The sequence below is a fragment of the Monopterus albus genome, unplaced genomic scaffold (assembly GCF_001952655.1).
Source record: "Monopterus albus unplaced genomic scaffold, M_albus_1.0 scaffold40.1, whole genome shotgun sequence".
Lineage (NCBI taxonomy): Eukaryota > Metazoa > Chordata > Actinopteri > Synbranchiformes > Synbranchidae > Monopterus > Monopterus albus.
Window position 1 is genome coordinate 2,692,477 of NW_018127920.1, and position 16,326 is coordinate 2,708,802.

The 16,326-nt window shown below is 40.4% G+C and overlaps 1 protein-coding gene across 3 annotated transcripts in view; it reads left to right on the forward strand.

Moving 5' to 3' along the window:
- Positions 1–16,326, forward strand: part of ehmt1a (euchromatic histone-lysine N-methyltransferase 1a) — a 30,943-nt gene that overhangs the window by 6,594 nt on the left and 8,023 nt on the right. For all 3 annotated transcript variants that reach the window (XM_020599201.1, XM_020599200.1, XM_020599202.1), the window contains 9 exons: positions 89–195; positions 1,436–1,558; positions 3,007–3,108; positions 3,222–3,326; positions 8,429–8,583; positions 9,850–10,017; positions 11,883–12,027; positions 13,089–13,166; positions 13,604–13,719. In XM_020599201.1, coding sequence (XP_020454857.1) covers positions 89–195; positions 1,436–1,558; positions 3,007–3,108; positions 3,222–3,326; positions 8,429–8,583; positions 9,850–10,017; positions 11,883–12,027; positions 13,089–13,166; positions 13,604–13,719 — 1,099 coding nt within the window. The remainder of the gene's footprint in view (positions 1–88; positions 196–1,435; positions 1,559–3,006; positions 3,109–3,221; positions 3,327–8,428; positions 8,584–9,849; positions 10,018–11,882; positions 12,028–13,088; positions 13,167–13,603; positions 13,720–16,326) is intronic.

Sequence of the window (16,326 nt, forward strand, 5' to 3'; positions counted from 1 at the left end):
TAACCCAGATATTTTATTTACACCATAACTTGTGTGTTTTTTAGTATCTGTATTCTCACACTTATGGACAAAACTTTGTACATTACAGTTGATGGGAAGGACCCCAACTTTTTAATGGAGGGCCAAAATAAACGCACCCCTCTTCATGCAGCAGCTGCTGAGGGTCACCATGAGATCTGCCACATGCTGGTCCAGGTAAGAACACTTGGGCTTCAGTGCAGGTTGCACCGCAGGGCCTGTATTTCTTAGTAGAAAATCAGTCCTCACTGCCATGAAATTCTAACCCCCAGTTCACACTGAGTGAGTTTTTTACACACTTCTCATGCTGCAGATAGATCTCCATTGTATTAAATGTGTCAGTTTACTCTGATTCTGAGTATGCATCACCCCGGACCCCCTGCACTTTCTTGTTTCTGGTCTATTTTTCCCCTCTCTGCCACACTTACTGAAGAATAATATTCACAGACTGCAGTTTGAATCAAACAAATCCCCTGTTGCAAAGTTTTTACTTATATCTGTTATAAGTGATAAAGCACCCAGTATAACTGAGCTTTTTGGTTTCACTTTGCCCCCAGTCCTCTGTCGTCTGCATTTTGTACAGTTTGTTGTAACTATTTTTGTTCAGTATATTTCTGCTGTCGGTCAGTCTGGTGATGACTCTCTCCTGCTGACAGTCAGTTGTCCTGACGACAAACACACTAAATTCCAAATTGTCATTTCATGTATTTTATTTATTTCATTATTTTTAGTTAAAGTTATAAATAGTAGCAAATAATAGAAATGGCGCATTACTTAACAGTGGGTGACAATAAGGAAATTTGTTGTGCCACACACACAATTCTCTGTGGTGAGGTGCACAACATTTGCACGGATGGTTTGCATTATCAATGCAGTCTTGTACAAGGTACAACACTGTTTTATACAATAAAAAAAAGAAGAGATGAATAGGGCTGACTGGATAGCCTTGGTCACACAGCTGAGTCAAATTAACAATTGATTTAAACTGTATAGACATTTATAGCGCCGACTTACTTCTTTTGGAATCTGTGCCCCATTAAAGCAGTTTTAAAGGTACTACATCAAGATAAAAGTAAAGAAAGTAAAAACTTGCAAACCTTGTGTCTCCTAAAAACATTTATTTGTGATTTTAAGTTTCAAACATAAGAAACTAAATATGTTTTCACAATTGAAATTCCATAAATGTATATTCATGTGAATATTTACTTACAAAAGTGCCAGTTTACCATTTGTTCCTTGGAACAAGTGAAATAAGTTGCATGTTGTAAAGCTACACCTGGCAGCGCTACATGTCAGCTGTTAGATATCATGTAACAAAAATCCTCACTGCCATGCTCAGAAGCCTTGTCAGTCATTGTTGTGGTCCAACAGTAAAGTGTGGTGTTGTGACGCTGTGTGTATGCGTGTGTGCACATAGGCCGGTGCTAACCTGGACATGTTTGATGAGGAGCAGAGAACACCGCTGATGGCGGCCTGTGAGAACAACCATCTGGAGACAGTGAAGTACTTGATCAGAGCTGGAGCAGCTGTGAGCCACAAGGTGGGTCAGCACACAGTCATTCTGCTGGATCATCGCAGTCCCTGTCGACTTGTTCTCTTAGCCTGATGTGTGCTTCTTCATCTTCATTCTGTCCAGTTTCACTCAACAGCTGCCACTGCTTAGTCCTGTTGTACTGCACTTTGTGAAGTCATATTCATATTATTTTTGGTACCTGAAAAACTTACTACCACAGTTCAGTTGGTGATGTACTGAGAGAACAAACCAGGTGACATTGACAGATTTTGGACCAATTTTTTAAATTAGGGTATCTGACAATTCAGTCGGTTCAGTGACAGCACAGCAACGTGTAGTGGCGTTAATGAGAAACAATTAAGATAAGCAAAAGTTTAAAATGTAACACATTTAAATGCAAATATTTTAAGTGGCTCATAAGTGAAATAAACTGAACATAATTAACTGGACACTGATCGTTTTCAGTCACACTGTTTGGTCTCCAGCACACTAGAAAAATAGGCACACATTATAGTGAGAGACATTTTCTTTCCATAGAACTGATATGGTTGTTACTCCACTTCTCTTCAGCAACTTTGCAAAGTTTTTGGGTGGTGCCATCTCTCGCCTAGTATGGCAGAGACCTAGACTGCCTCTCATTTTACACTATGTTCACACGGCAAGTCTTAGCGCTCAGTTTCGATTTTTTTCTATATCTGTAGCTGTTCACATTTTCTTTCATAAAGTGGCCACAATCAGACTCCAGTGTGAGCTGATCATAGCTCTGATGTGACCCACATGCGCAGAAGACCAGCAAAACATCACACGTAGCACGCAGTTCAGGCTGTAAACGAGGAAGTCAGTAGTATGGAGGTCATGGATGTAAGTCTGTACACATTCATTTTTAAGGTATTGTGTAATGGAAGCAGGCGAATGTTGAAGCAGATTATGAATGGAAGGATGGATTATGAACGGAATGGAAAAGAATGAAGAGAAGGACAGCGTATGGTGTCATTATGGCCTCCCACCAGTGCATATTATGACCAATGTTGCTTGAGATTGACGTAAAAGTTGAGGGGAACTGTAGAGCTGGGCTTGTCACTAGGAGCAACATCATTAATATACAATAATCTGAGCCTTTGTTTATATAACTAAATTTATTTGTGCAGTTTTAGATATAATTTAATCAGTGCAAGAAGCAAACCATAAGTATGTGATTGCTCTGAAGAGAAGGCGGGTCTCATTAACTAACTTGTGAAAAGGCAGAAGATGTTATCTTTTATCTCTAAACCAAAACCAGGTTCTACAGGGTGGGAGAGGATTAAGTACAAGGCAGTTCCAAACTCTTACATACATTTCTGTCCATGATGTTTGTTCCAATGTCCTGTTTCATCCACAAGTTCTAACTCATGGAGTCCAGAAGCCAGTGAAATGGGACTTTAACAGTAGTGGGAGCAGTGCAGTTTTGTTCAGTGTGAATCATGTTGTCATCCCAGGATATCATGGGTTTCACCTGTCTGCATCTGGCAGCTAAACTGGGACATTATGAGATAGTCCATCATCTGCTCTCCAAGGCATCCAAACACATCAATTGTCAGGTAACAGCATGCGCTGCCTCATTTACTAGTGGTTGCTAAGATCTGATGTTGTGTAAATAAAAATTCATATGTTAGTGTCATCTTTGCATGAGTTTTCCCACATGTTTTTGCAGGATGACGGGGGTTGGACTCCTATCACCTGGGCCATCGAATATAAACACAAGGAGCTGGTCCAGCTGCTGCTGGCCAGAGGTGCTGACGTTAACATCAGAGACAAGGCCAGTACACACAACACAGTACTACACACACACAACTTCACGCACCATAACACTCTGTTCTCACACTTCATTCAGCATTTCGATACATCGAGGCCAACACTGACAACTGTGATCTCATGGGATGTATAATATTTTGACCACTAAACAGAGTGAAATTAAATTGCATTACACTGTAGATCCAGAAGGCCAGTGGTGGGCGCTGTCTCCCTTGTATAGAGGGAAGAAGCAGACTTAACTTTTTGATAATAAAAGTTAGAGGCATTTCCATCTTAGAGATGAGGGATATCACACCATTTGTTAATTTAATCACCTTTTACACACTTGAATGTATTGTATATTTTATTTTAAATGGATAAAATTGTTACATTTTACCAGAAGAGGACCTAAATGCGGACACAGACTGGAGCGTAGTGAGCACGGTTTAATGATAAAGATGAGGTGGAAAACAGGTAATAGTGAACGCTAAATAAAATGGAAAACTAAAACAAGGTCACATAAACACGGCAGACTAGGTATAGTACAAAAGTAACTCAAAAACACAAATGACAGGGTCCATGTTCATACGACGGACAAAAACAGAAACTGACGAGGATAAGTAAGAGGGAAATCAATGGCGAAGGGCAAAGGCAAAGCAGGAGGTGGTGACAGCAAAGAACTGAGCGAGGTGAGGTGAATAAAGCTGGGGCTGGTGAAATAGCAAAAGACAAGAAATGGCTACAAAATAAAAGCATGAAACAGGAAATGAACCAAAACCATAACAGTGATTGCCACGTAAATCTCAGTAACCCATAATGAAAAACTGAAAACATGTTTTTACATTTTTTTGCCAATTGATTATAAAACTAAATCTCAAACATGTAATTAACAAAAGTATCTACAGGCTGTGCACACCTGGATTTGGGTAGTTTATCCCATTCCTCCTGGCAGATCATCTCAAGCTCCATCAGATTGCATCTGACAAGAGACTCAAGGGCAGCTGCTGTAAGGGATGGTATTAGCCAGGTGATGAGCAGTGCATAATGCGCGCCACACATGGTACTTGGAGTTCTGCCCATAAAGTTCAGTTTTCGTCTCATCAGCCCAGAGAAACATTTTCCTCATGCTCTCAGTCCTGTCATATGCCTTTTACTTAAAGAGGCTTTCATCTAGCCACTTTACTAGATCAAGATCAAAGGTTTTTATTGTCAATTCACTATATGTGCAGGACATATAGAAAAATCAAAGTATTGTTTCTCTCTCCCTAGTATTGAATGATATACCATTTAGGAAACTAAAATAGAATAAAGTAGAGTAAAAATAGACTAAAAAGAATAAGATAAATTTATTGATTAGGATAAAGCTGAACGGTACGAACTAATAGGCTATGACTCAAACCATAATGGACAGTGTTCAGCATCCTCACAGCCCGGTGAATGAAGCCGTTTGTAAGTCTGGTGGAGTGGGCTGAAGACTCCAATACCTTCTCCCTGAAGGCAGGGGTATGAAGTGGGAGTGTGAGGGGTGGGAGGTGTCATCAGCAATGCTGATGGCTCTAAGGGTGAGGCGGGTGTTGAAGACATCCGTAAGGGAAGGCAGAGGGGCACTGATGATCTTGCTGGCTGTTTTCACTATGTGTTGCAGGGTCCTTCAGCAGTCTGCGGAGGAAGTGGAGGCATGTTGGAGCCTTCTTGGCCAGTGATGTGGTGTTGTTGGTCCAGTAGAGGTCCTCAGAGATGTGCACCCCCAGGAACTTGATGCTGCTCACTCCCTCCACTACAGCACTGTTGATGGTCAGTGGTGGATGCTTTAGAGGTTTTCTCCAGAAGTCCACAACAATCTCTTTAGTCTTCCCCACATTGAGGAAGAGGTTGTTGTCGTTACACCACTGGACCAGTTGGCACACCTCACTCCTGTAGTTGGCCATTGTTGGTCATGAGGCCAACTATAGTCGTGTCATCCACAAACTTGACAATGTGGTTGGTGCTGTAGGTTGGCACACAGTCATGGGTCAGCAATGTGAAGAGCAATGGGCTGAGCACGCACCCCTGTGGAGCCCCTGTGCAGAGCGTGATGGTCTTGGAGATGTTGCTGCCGACCTGCACATTTTGTGGCCTCCCTGTTAGAAAGGTTTTGAGTCCCAAGTGTCCAAGTTGTTGTGTAAGCTGCTGGGGAATGATTGTGTTGAGTGTTGAACTGAAGTCTAGGAATAGCATTCGCACGTAAGAGCTGTTTGAATCTAGGTGGGGGAGGGCTGGATGGAGAACAGCAGTAATGGCATCCTCTGTGGACCTGTTTGACCTGTATGCAAAATGGAATGGGTCGTGGGAGGGAGGAAGGTTGGACTTGATGTTCTGCATGACCAGCTGCTCGAAGCACTTCATAATAATTGAAGTCAGTGCTACAGGCCGATTGTCATTGTAACTGGTTTGGTGGGGCTTCTTTGGAATTTGAATTATTGTGGCGGCCTTGAAACACATGGGAACAACTGCTTGGCTAACCAAAGACAGTATGAACTACGCAGCAAAACATTTAGCTTAATATTGACAATCTAGTTTGGTCATTTTAATTGTGATTTAAAACCAATTACCAGACAGCCTGACACTGATAGTAATAGAAACCACAGTAAGGAATTGTTAAACCTGTTGACCATATAACCAGTGGACAGGCTGACAGCTCCCAGAAGTGAAGCCACCGTGAGTCTTTCTCCCCCCAGTGGCTGGTTGCAGTATAGGTCATAAATCCTACCTCCTCCGTGTCCCTGGATGGGACATGAGCCAAACTAAAAACTCAAAGTACAGATCAGATAGCTTTTTCCCAGAGGTCATTTCTGTCATTTATGGTAGATGTGCACAAATCAGCATGATGTGTGGAACCTGGACATTGTGCTGTGCTGAAGGGTTGCAGGGTTTGACCACGTTTTGTCCCTGCTCCTTGACATTCATACAGGTTGTATGAAGACTGGAGAGAATGGTGTTCTTTCCTCCTTGCAACCTTGATGAGCCATGTCTGTTCAGGACAAATGAGCTTAGGTTTAAAATGAACTGACAGGTTACCATATCACACTAGAATTCCTTATTAAGCTCTCTATAATCACCTGGTGGAATAAGAACATGAGACTCATTTATACCATAAAGTATAAGCCTTCTTAAAAATCTAGTGTCTGCTGAACACAAGCATTCAACATAAATGCCAGATAAGAGAGTTATACTGTACACACACCATGTATTTCTAAGAGCAGACCTGATAGATGGGAGTGCTGTCACTAATTGCTGGGCTGTGATCACCTATTAACTTGGAATCAGCTATCATCACCTCATGTTTCTGCACATTTACTATGAGTAAGAGCACAAATTGCTCACTTGTAGAGTGTTAGGGTGATAAATCTCTGTCTCTCTGCAATAAGCTAAGTATGGCTGTATCACCAGAGAATTTTAGAATGCAATTATTAGAGTTAGTGGACTAACACATTAATTTGTATAGAATGTGAAAGTGCTCACACATCCCTGTGGACAGCTGTGCTGTTAGGTCATCTGTTATTTATGTTTACATATTGCACCTCATCAGCTTAAAGAAAAGTACCATTTAATCATAAAATGACTAAGCCGCTTTCAGTTTCTTCAGGAATAAATAAGGAAGAAGAGTGTTAGAGCTGAGCTAAAATCTAAAAAGCAGGCATATGCTTTTGGGTGCTCTAAATATTTGATGATAAAGATAGATAAAGATTTTTTGAGTGATCAAATTAAGCTTTTGGCCACATTCAAAGATAATTCATATAAACAGATGTTTTTCTAAATTGGCTTGTGCAAGTGAGGATTGACTTTGTGGCATTTATCAAATTTTTTTAGCACTTGTCTAAAATTGTCTCTTAGGTGCACACAAAACTGGATGAGTGCTTCGGGTTTGTCATGTCAGATGTCACTTCACAGTGGCAAAACAGTGCCTTGGATTTGTGTTACTGCCTATTTAGATTTGTGTTATTGCTCATCTACTTTATATTTCACTTGTATTGTATTGTATTGTATTGCGTAGCATTCATGTGGACGGCAAAGCAAGAATTTCATTGTACAGGGAAACACATTTCCTAACTGTGCATATGACAATAAACACTTTGACCTTGACCTTGAAAACAATCATAATGACGTATTCTGAATACATTTGAAGTTTATGTTTGTATGTAGCTGGGGTGGACACAAATACACAGACACCTCTGAATATAATGTAGTCCAGTACAACACTACCTTTAACTGTGACCTCAATAATGAATATATAATTGAATTTTTACATTTGTGACAGACTTATTTCGATTTCATGAATTTACTGGTGTACTGTAAATGTGGCACAACAACTTTAACAGTTTAGTAGTCATTAGAATATTTCTCTCACTGCCAGCTGCTTTAGATTCCTAATGTTAGGTCACTGTTCAGTACCATGGACTGTGTAACATATTGCCTAATATTCTACCATACATCTCCCAGATTATCTCATCCCATCTAAGTCACAGACTGCTTTGCTTTAGCAAGATGGCTAAAGCAGCTAACGTCACATCAAATGATTTCCCCTTTGTTTCTGCCACAGTACAGTACTGTTCTGTCAACATTCCTTTTTAGCTCCTCTAACATGAACACTGACAGTATTATATGTGAATAGTCTGTTGATTTCCAACATCTGAATTTGCAGCGTTTCTTTGTACAGTGACATTTTTGTGAATGAAGGTTACTCCAAATGGAACAGAACAGGTCGTCTTCTATTATTTACTATCACAGTTTACTAAACAACATGATCTTGATCCAGCATTTTCAGACAAGTATGCAGCAGACTAACTACTTTCTGTCTGTACGTATAAATAAACATTAATGTAAACAGGTTTAATTGAGGACATAACATCTGCGTAGAGGAGAGACAGAAATCATCTCTTCTTGGTTAGTACTGATATTATCCATCGCCTCTGTCACTTGAACTATTGGGAATGACTGAAATGGTTCCTATGTCTAGTCAAACAGAGTCCATAATTCAAGCTGATGGGTCATTTTACAGAGGAACCTGGGCTGTTAATCTGTTCCCGATGGAACCCCTGCCTCTCTCTGTCTCTGTTGGTGCTGACCTCTGATCTGCTCCTTGTTCAGGAGCAGAATGTCTGCCTGCACTGGGCAGCTCTGTCGGGCTGTGATGACATTGCCCAGTCTCTGCTGGAGGCCCGATGTGACCTCAACGCTATCAATGTTCATGGTGACTCACCACTTCACGTTGCCGCCAGAGAGAACCACCTGGAGTGTGTGATGTAAGTGTGTGGTCTGGAAACAAAGTTCATGCTTGGGGCAGAAAGACTCTGCTTCTAGGCACAAAAACACATGCATAAGTGTACTGAACCTACTGTATATTTGACTAAAATGATTGGTTTTATTTTGTCTTTGTGGGTAAAAACAGATGCCTATCTAATGAGCAACAAGTATACTAGCTTACAGTAAAATTAAATGTGCCATATATAGTACTGTTGCTTGCCTTTCTATATTCTTAATTCATGAGAATGGTCACATTCAATTAAATACATGAAGATGAATAGTCCTGTAGTATGATGCTACATGTTAATTGCAGCAAAGCTGTGTAACGTGTATGAAGAATAATGATTTACTTCAACTTCACACTTGGTGCCTTTTCACTATGCTACACATTCATTCATTTGTGAATCCTAACAAGCCAAGAGCCCTTCTGACTCTGGTAGGGGGGGTCTACCAGGGTTGATCGCTTTTATTTTGATTATATTTAAATGGCAAATATTCACCATTTATTCTCCATCTTGGGTTTTACTATAATATTTTACCATAATGTTTTAATATCCTACAGTCAAGAATCAAATGTTTAAAATTCAAAGATGAGGTTTACACTTGATGTAATATGTAAATCTATCAAATACTGGCTTGAGGTAAAGTACATGGCCACACGTGTACAGACATCCACAACCACTTGTGTCTGGGGCATTTTTTATAATTTGGGCTAGACCTGCACGATTATGGAAAAAAAATCAGTCAATATTGGTAAATATTGAGATCACGGTTATTTAACACGATTACTCATCGACTGTGGATTTACTGAACCTAAAAACAAACTTGTCTTTTAACAGGGTTTTCTTGAACTTGAGTCAACTGAAAAACTAATTGGTTCATATACCTGATTGTGATTGGTCATTGATCATATAAATACAACTTTGCTGCTTAAGGTTAGCAATATTGCCTGTCATAACCTAAAGACTCAGTCTGCTGGGCTCACCAGGACACAGCCACATCCATCTCTCTCCCTCTGCTTTAGCAGTAAGGCTACAGTCATCTTTCATTTTAGCTTCTTCATGGCAGTTAGCCGTTTGCTTAACAAGCTTGCTATGGTTAACAGACTGGCAGGGGGTGACAGACTGCATATTATCCATATTGGTCAACCCTTTGATATGTCAGTTTATCATATTTTTGAGCTTACTATTGTAAGCTTTTCTTGTTGTAAACTTTCTGAACCTAGTCCTATTCAGACCCCTAACTTAAACATCTTCTATCCACAGGTTGCTTCTGTCTCGTGGAGCTGATGTCACTCAGAGGAACAGGGACGGAGAGACAGCTCTGGACTGCTGCGTCCACGGCTCCAAGGTGTGGCTGGCTCTCAACACCAACAAGAAGCTGACTGATGCCAGGAGAGGCAGGGACTGTCATGGAGAAAGAGTGCTCAGCAGGTATTTAGTGTAGGTTGGCTGGGTTCTAGAAAAATACCTGGGAGGTGACAGTGCGTTGAGCAGTCACAGAGTGGAGCGCGTCTGTGACCACTACATGTCAGAGAGGGGCACAGCTGCTCCTCTGGTGCAGAACGAGCGCATGCAGCGGATTTCTTCTGGTGAAGTGAATGCTTCACGATTGAGAAATCCCATGTTCACAGCAATTTCTAATCACTTCCGATGAGAAATGTTGAAAACTGTGGCTGAAGTGGAGCTGGCAAGTTCAGTCTCCAGTGAGGCAGCAGAGCACGGGTTCAGCTTTCAGATCAAAATTATAACGGCCATGAGAAACCTAGTGCCAGTCGCCTCTGCAGCAGGCTACAGCAGGCCAGCGGAGTGCAATTCAGTTAGCCTGCCTTCTTGTAAATGACTTGTTAATATTTTAATGGTAATTGTAAAATTGTGTAAAATTGCAATGTTCATATTTGCTTGTGGGAGCAAATCCCTGCCAATCTATAGTGGCTGGAACATTTTTAGTGGGCCTTTCCCACTGCTGAAAAAAAGTAATCTGTTTCATGTGATGATATGAAAAGTGGCTGCACATAAGATTGATCCATATATTTATTAAAAATGAAATGACAGTTGAATGCTATTAAATGTCTTTTCGTTAAACAATGAAAATAAAATTGACCGGTAATAATTAATTATGACAGAATTTTTATGAAACAATGAGAAAGTTTAGTGTGACCTCCTGCACAGAGGTAAGAGTGATATTGATTTTCTGTTGCACTGTTCCCACTCAGCTGTTATGACAGGCTCTGAACTACATACACCTCTGCCCTTTTTATTTAGAGGTGATTGTTACCTCTGCCAAGGCTGGATTTTGACAACATTTTTTGGAGCGGTAGGGTATGGCCCACGGTACAGTTGATTAGATTTTGGTGCTGACCCCGGTTATAATTTGGATACATGAATTTTTAAAATGATTATTCACCATTTTGAGTATTGCAAAGGCTGCTGACTTTATGTGAACCCCCTTGTGGCCAAAGTGCACGGCTGCTCTGCTGAGCACCCCAAGCACATATCGGACAAAGCTCTGTGTTAGTGACAGCTGCCCATTCACTGTCAATGGAAACTGAATGCTGTCACTCAGTACACTGCACTGTGTGAGATGGGGGCTGAAGGAACCCAGCAAGGTGACAGCCCACAGCTGGGGAAAGAGCTACTCTATTCAGCGACAGGCTGGGGAGAGTCACCGTATTTTTTGCTTTGTCTCTGTTTAGAGGAGGAAAGGGCTCGTCCCATATTCACACAGCTGAGCAGACGACATGAAGGATCACTCCATAGTGCAACAATCAGCAAGCAACAGACTGTATGAGCAGTTTATCAAACAGCTGTTGAACAAACAGAACACAAACTTGCAGAAATAAGACATTTTCACCGCTTTGCCTGGGTCCACTCAATGAAGTCTTGTCAGATTTCCACCTCATGTTTTTATTACTTTTTTGTGATAGTCTCTTGAGATAGATACAGTATATACACTCACTGGCCACTTTATTAGGTACACCTGTACAATTGTATGCAAAACATCTGTGTTTATGAAGCTGAAGATGTTTCAGTTTTCAGTGACATTGTCATAAATGTATAAATTCAATTGTATGTTTATTATTGAGGCCATAGTTAAATGTGGTGTTGTACTGGACTACATTATATTCAGAGGTGTTTCTATATTTTTGCCCTCCCCAACTACATACATGAGAGGGTCAGAATATTAGGAACACCTCTGAATATAATGTAGATAGATCAGATAGATAGAATATAGATATTCTTCTTTTTCTAAACACAGTTGGACCAGCTTCTATAAACATTATTTTTCCTTCTTCTAGGGACATTTCTCGGGGGTATGAGGCAGTTCCTATCACCTGTGTTAATGGTGTCGACAACGAGTCCTGCCCCGAAAACTTTAAATACATACCAGACAACTGTGTCACCTCCCCACTGAATATAGACAAGGACATCACTCGCTTACAGGTCAGACTTCAGCTTTCTGTTAACAGTGCTGTAAAGCAGGCAGAACAAGACACACATTTAATATCTTACTGTGTATATTAAAAGAATAGGTCTGGTGGTATTTTGTGTTTTTCCTATGGTCAGCAATCAACGATGAGTACACCCTACTAACGAGTATTATGTGTGTATCTAAAAACATATTCCTCTTTGCCACAGACCTCCAAAACTATTAACAGTGAGCCACACTGCTACAGTGGCGGCTGACATGTTCCTCCATTACCACTGAACACACGGTGTAGTTGATTTTGACCCACTGTAACACTACTACCACAAATATGCACAAAAAGTGTATTAATCCACTGCTGAAAATAGTCCCAGCACCTGCACTATTTCCTGTTGAGTAACTGATTAAAAACTACAGTGACCTGCTGCTTTAGGAAATTACTGAGGCTTTAAAAAGCTATTTACTTGTAACAAATTTGAAATATTTGCACCTTCAGTAGGAACCAGCGGGTTGGAGTGCTGTGCATAGGGTACAAAAGTACTAAGAGACAAACTAAGACTAGGGTGGGTTTGGTCTTATCATAGAATCTGCAGTGAAAATATGAAGTGTGACAGTTTGAACTAAATGAAAGGTAACACCTCACTGATATCAGTGTGGGAATACTGCTTTTTGTGCTTTAGAGAATATATTGAATACCACTGCTTTTATCCTTTAACCTGGTGCTGCTGCAGCCTTTATCTTACACCAACGCATTCACTTTGGATTTGTGTCATCTGGGAAATGTTACAGTGAGATTACCAGGTCTCACCTACTAAGAGTGCCATAGTGACTTTTTTTGAAAAGTAAGTTTGGGGACTTAATCAAACACGAGCCCAAAAGCAGAATGAACTGCCACTTACTAAGTAGCCAATATCAGTTTTTCTTTGTTCTCATCTGTCCAAAGTAAAAGAATACTCTAGAATACTGAGGAGACTGTTTCAAACATGCTTGTTGTTTCTGTTTTCCACTGAAGCTATTGTGAAATGAAGATTAAAATGACTGCAGGATGTCATAATAGCTCACTGATTGTGTTCTTCAGCACTGTAGCTGTACAGATGACTGCTCATCCAGTACCTGCATGTGTGGCCAGCTCAGTCTGCAATGCTGGTATGACAGTGTAAGTTGACATGCATCCACGGAATGCAAATTAAATGAAACTTTGGTTTCATTCATGCTCAGCATTCTTTACATATTACAATATTACAGTGCAATATCTATTTGATCATATTGTGTCACTTCCACTTCACATGCCAGGTATTTAAGTTTGGTTTTTATTGGAGTAACAAATGTTAGTTGAATTTGACATTGCTAACAAATCCCTATTGTTGTTTGTCTAATTTTAGCATATTTACCATTTCAGAATTTCCATTTGCTTTCCTCCACAATAGAGGGATTAGGTTTACTTTATTTCTAATTCTTTTTTTTAGTAAAAGTCAAAAATACAGCAAATAATAAAGAATTAAACATCAGGCTCTCTGAAACAACATGTCTCAATATAAAACCTGTTTTCATCCCTGGTAGCAGTATGTAAAATGTCTCATTGTGTGTGTACAGGAAGGTCGACTACCACTGGACTTCTGTCAACGTGAGCCCCTGGTGCTGTTTGAGTGTAACCACGCCTGCTCCTGCTGGAGGACCTGCAGGAACCGAGTGGTCCAAAATGGACTGAGGTGACATATTCCACTTTTTGACATGTTGTCTGCAGCTCTTCATCTCTCAGCTCTTTGTGGCTGTTTCTTGTGGTGCCATGCCTCCTTTACTACCACCTGATGTCAGCTGGGATTGGCTCCAACACCCCCTGTGATCCTCGTTAGGTTAAGCGGTATAGACAATGGAAACAAAAGTTTGAAGCTTTGATTATCTACTGGGAGAAAAATTTTTTACTGAAGCAGAAGTGTTTAGTTTGCACTAGCAATGATTTAAGTCAGCAAATGTACTGTAGCTTCAACATAGTGTTAATGTAAGAAAACTGAATATAATGAGGTTGCTCTCTGCTGGACGAAACTGAGAGCAGGAACATAGAGGTGGGACAAAAGTCCAAACCATTGGAACTTGTAAAGTCTGCTGAAAGTACTGAAACCTGAACATAGACTACAAATTGTGCTCATAGCTTTTCTTTAATTACCTGCATGACCATGCGGTTAATGGTTAAAGGCCCCATTATAGGCGTTATATCTGGCAGTTTAGCTTAGGTACACCAAACCAAAACTAAATAATTTTAAGCTCACAGTACTGTAAAAAAAGTCCTCCTTCATGATGGTGATAATGTTCAGCTATTTGTTTCAGAGCGGTGTTGATTTAACTGTATTATCATTTCAGAAGATGTAGTTTGTGATGCTGTTGAACTGTGCTGCATTACACATAGAGGTGTTCTGTTATTTTGTTCATCCTGTTTAATGTACAGTATCAGTGAGGCGAGGCTAAATAACAAACGGCTCTCTAAAACAGCTTGAACACATTGAACATCACCTTCAGGAGGATTTATTGCAGGACTGTTGAATTAGATTGACTTAATTTTAGCTTGTGGTACCTAATAAGTTGACAACTGCGTATCTCTTTGATATGTCCCTGCTTCAGTTTTGTTTTACAGTGCCAGATAAACATCAGAGTCCTAACACACCGGAGGCAGTTTGGTAATTGCCACAAAAAACACCAATAGCTTCTTGGTTGCAGATACAACACAGCAAGGCTGACTCAATGCACTGGCTCAATACAGCTGTGTTTATAAAGTGTTAATATCCAAAGATAAAATGAACACACAGGGGAATGGGCTACTTCAGACCTCTTAACATAGGCCTCAGTTACACTCATTGTTTCAAGTCTCTCATATCCACATAAAACCCAGATGCGGTTTAAAGGACACGGCCGGTCATTTTCTATATTAATAGTATAACGTTATAGTTGTTTGGAGTTTTTGGGGCAACATTTTTAGCAAATATGTGGGTCTGGAGTTTCATAATGAGAAACATGTCAACCAGCACAGCACTGTTTTTTTTTTTTTTTTTAATTGTTTTCGAACAGAGGTAACCAGTTTTCTCCTGTGCCTTACTTTGAAAGCAAGGCTTGTAAAGGGAGGGAATTTTGAATCTACTCACAATATGAGTAGATTAAATTATTGTTGTCAGGATTTGATTCAGAATTAATTCGAAATGATTCTTGAGGCAATGAAAAGAAAGAAGGCCACTATACAGTCATGGTAAAAACAAACTACACCTCAATTTTAGTTTTTTTTTATTTATCAGGAGCTAAAATCCATTGTGTGGTCTTCATAAAAACAAACAAACAAAACAAAAAACCTGGAAACCTCATGGCTGTATGCCTCTGCCACCTTGACCTTTGACCACCAAAATCTAATCACTTCTTCCTGAAGTTCAAGTGAACATTTGCCAAATTTGAAGAAATTCCCTCAAGTCATTCCTGAGATATCACATTCATGAGAATGGGACAGCTGGACAGACAGACAACCCAAAAACATGATCCCTCTGGCCATGGCTTTCACTGTCACTGAGGCATCATAACCTCAGATGACAAAAAAACCCAACTGATTTTAATCTGTAATCACTATTTCCCAGATGTAAACCAATATTCAGAAACCAGGTGGGAAAATAAAAGTACGTCCCATAATTCAGTAACACGTAGAACCATCCTTAGCAACAATACAGTACCTTGAAGTACAGATAGGAGTTTATCAGTATCTCACATGGTTTTGGAGGAATGTTGGCCCGTTCTTCTCTGCACAATTGATGTTTGAGGGCACTCATTTATGCACAGCATGACAACCAAATATCTCCATTTTTGTTTCATCAGTCCAAAACCAAGGATATTGCTCAAGAACATTTGCAGTTCAGATGCAATTTTGCAAACCTACGTCCTGCTGCCTTATCTTTTTTGAAGAAAAGGGGCTTTTTCCTAGCCAGCTCTCTATGAAACCCTCCTAGAATGCCGATTTTCAGATTGTTTGGAGATAGCATTATAATCCTTCACAAATTGATGAATAGTGACAGTTGGCTAATGTCAGGCAGGAACTCTCCACCAACCTGTTCCCTTCAGGTTGGTGGGGAGTTCCTGCCTCAAGTGGAGGAGTTCAAGTATCTTGGGGTCTTGTTCACGAGTGAGGGAAGGATGTAACGGGAGATTGACAGGCGGATCGGTGCAACTTCTGCAGTAATGCGGTCGATGTACCGGTCCGTCGTGGTGAAGAAGGAGCTGAGCTGTAAGGTGAAGCTCTCGATTTACTGGTCAATCTACGTTCCGACTCTCACCTATAGTCATGAACT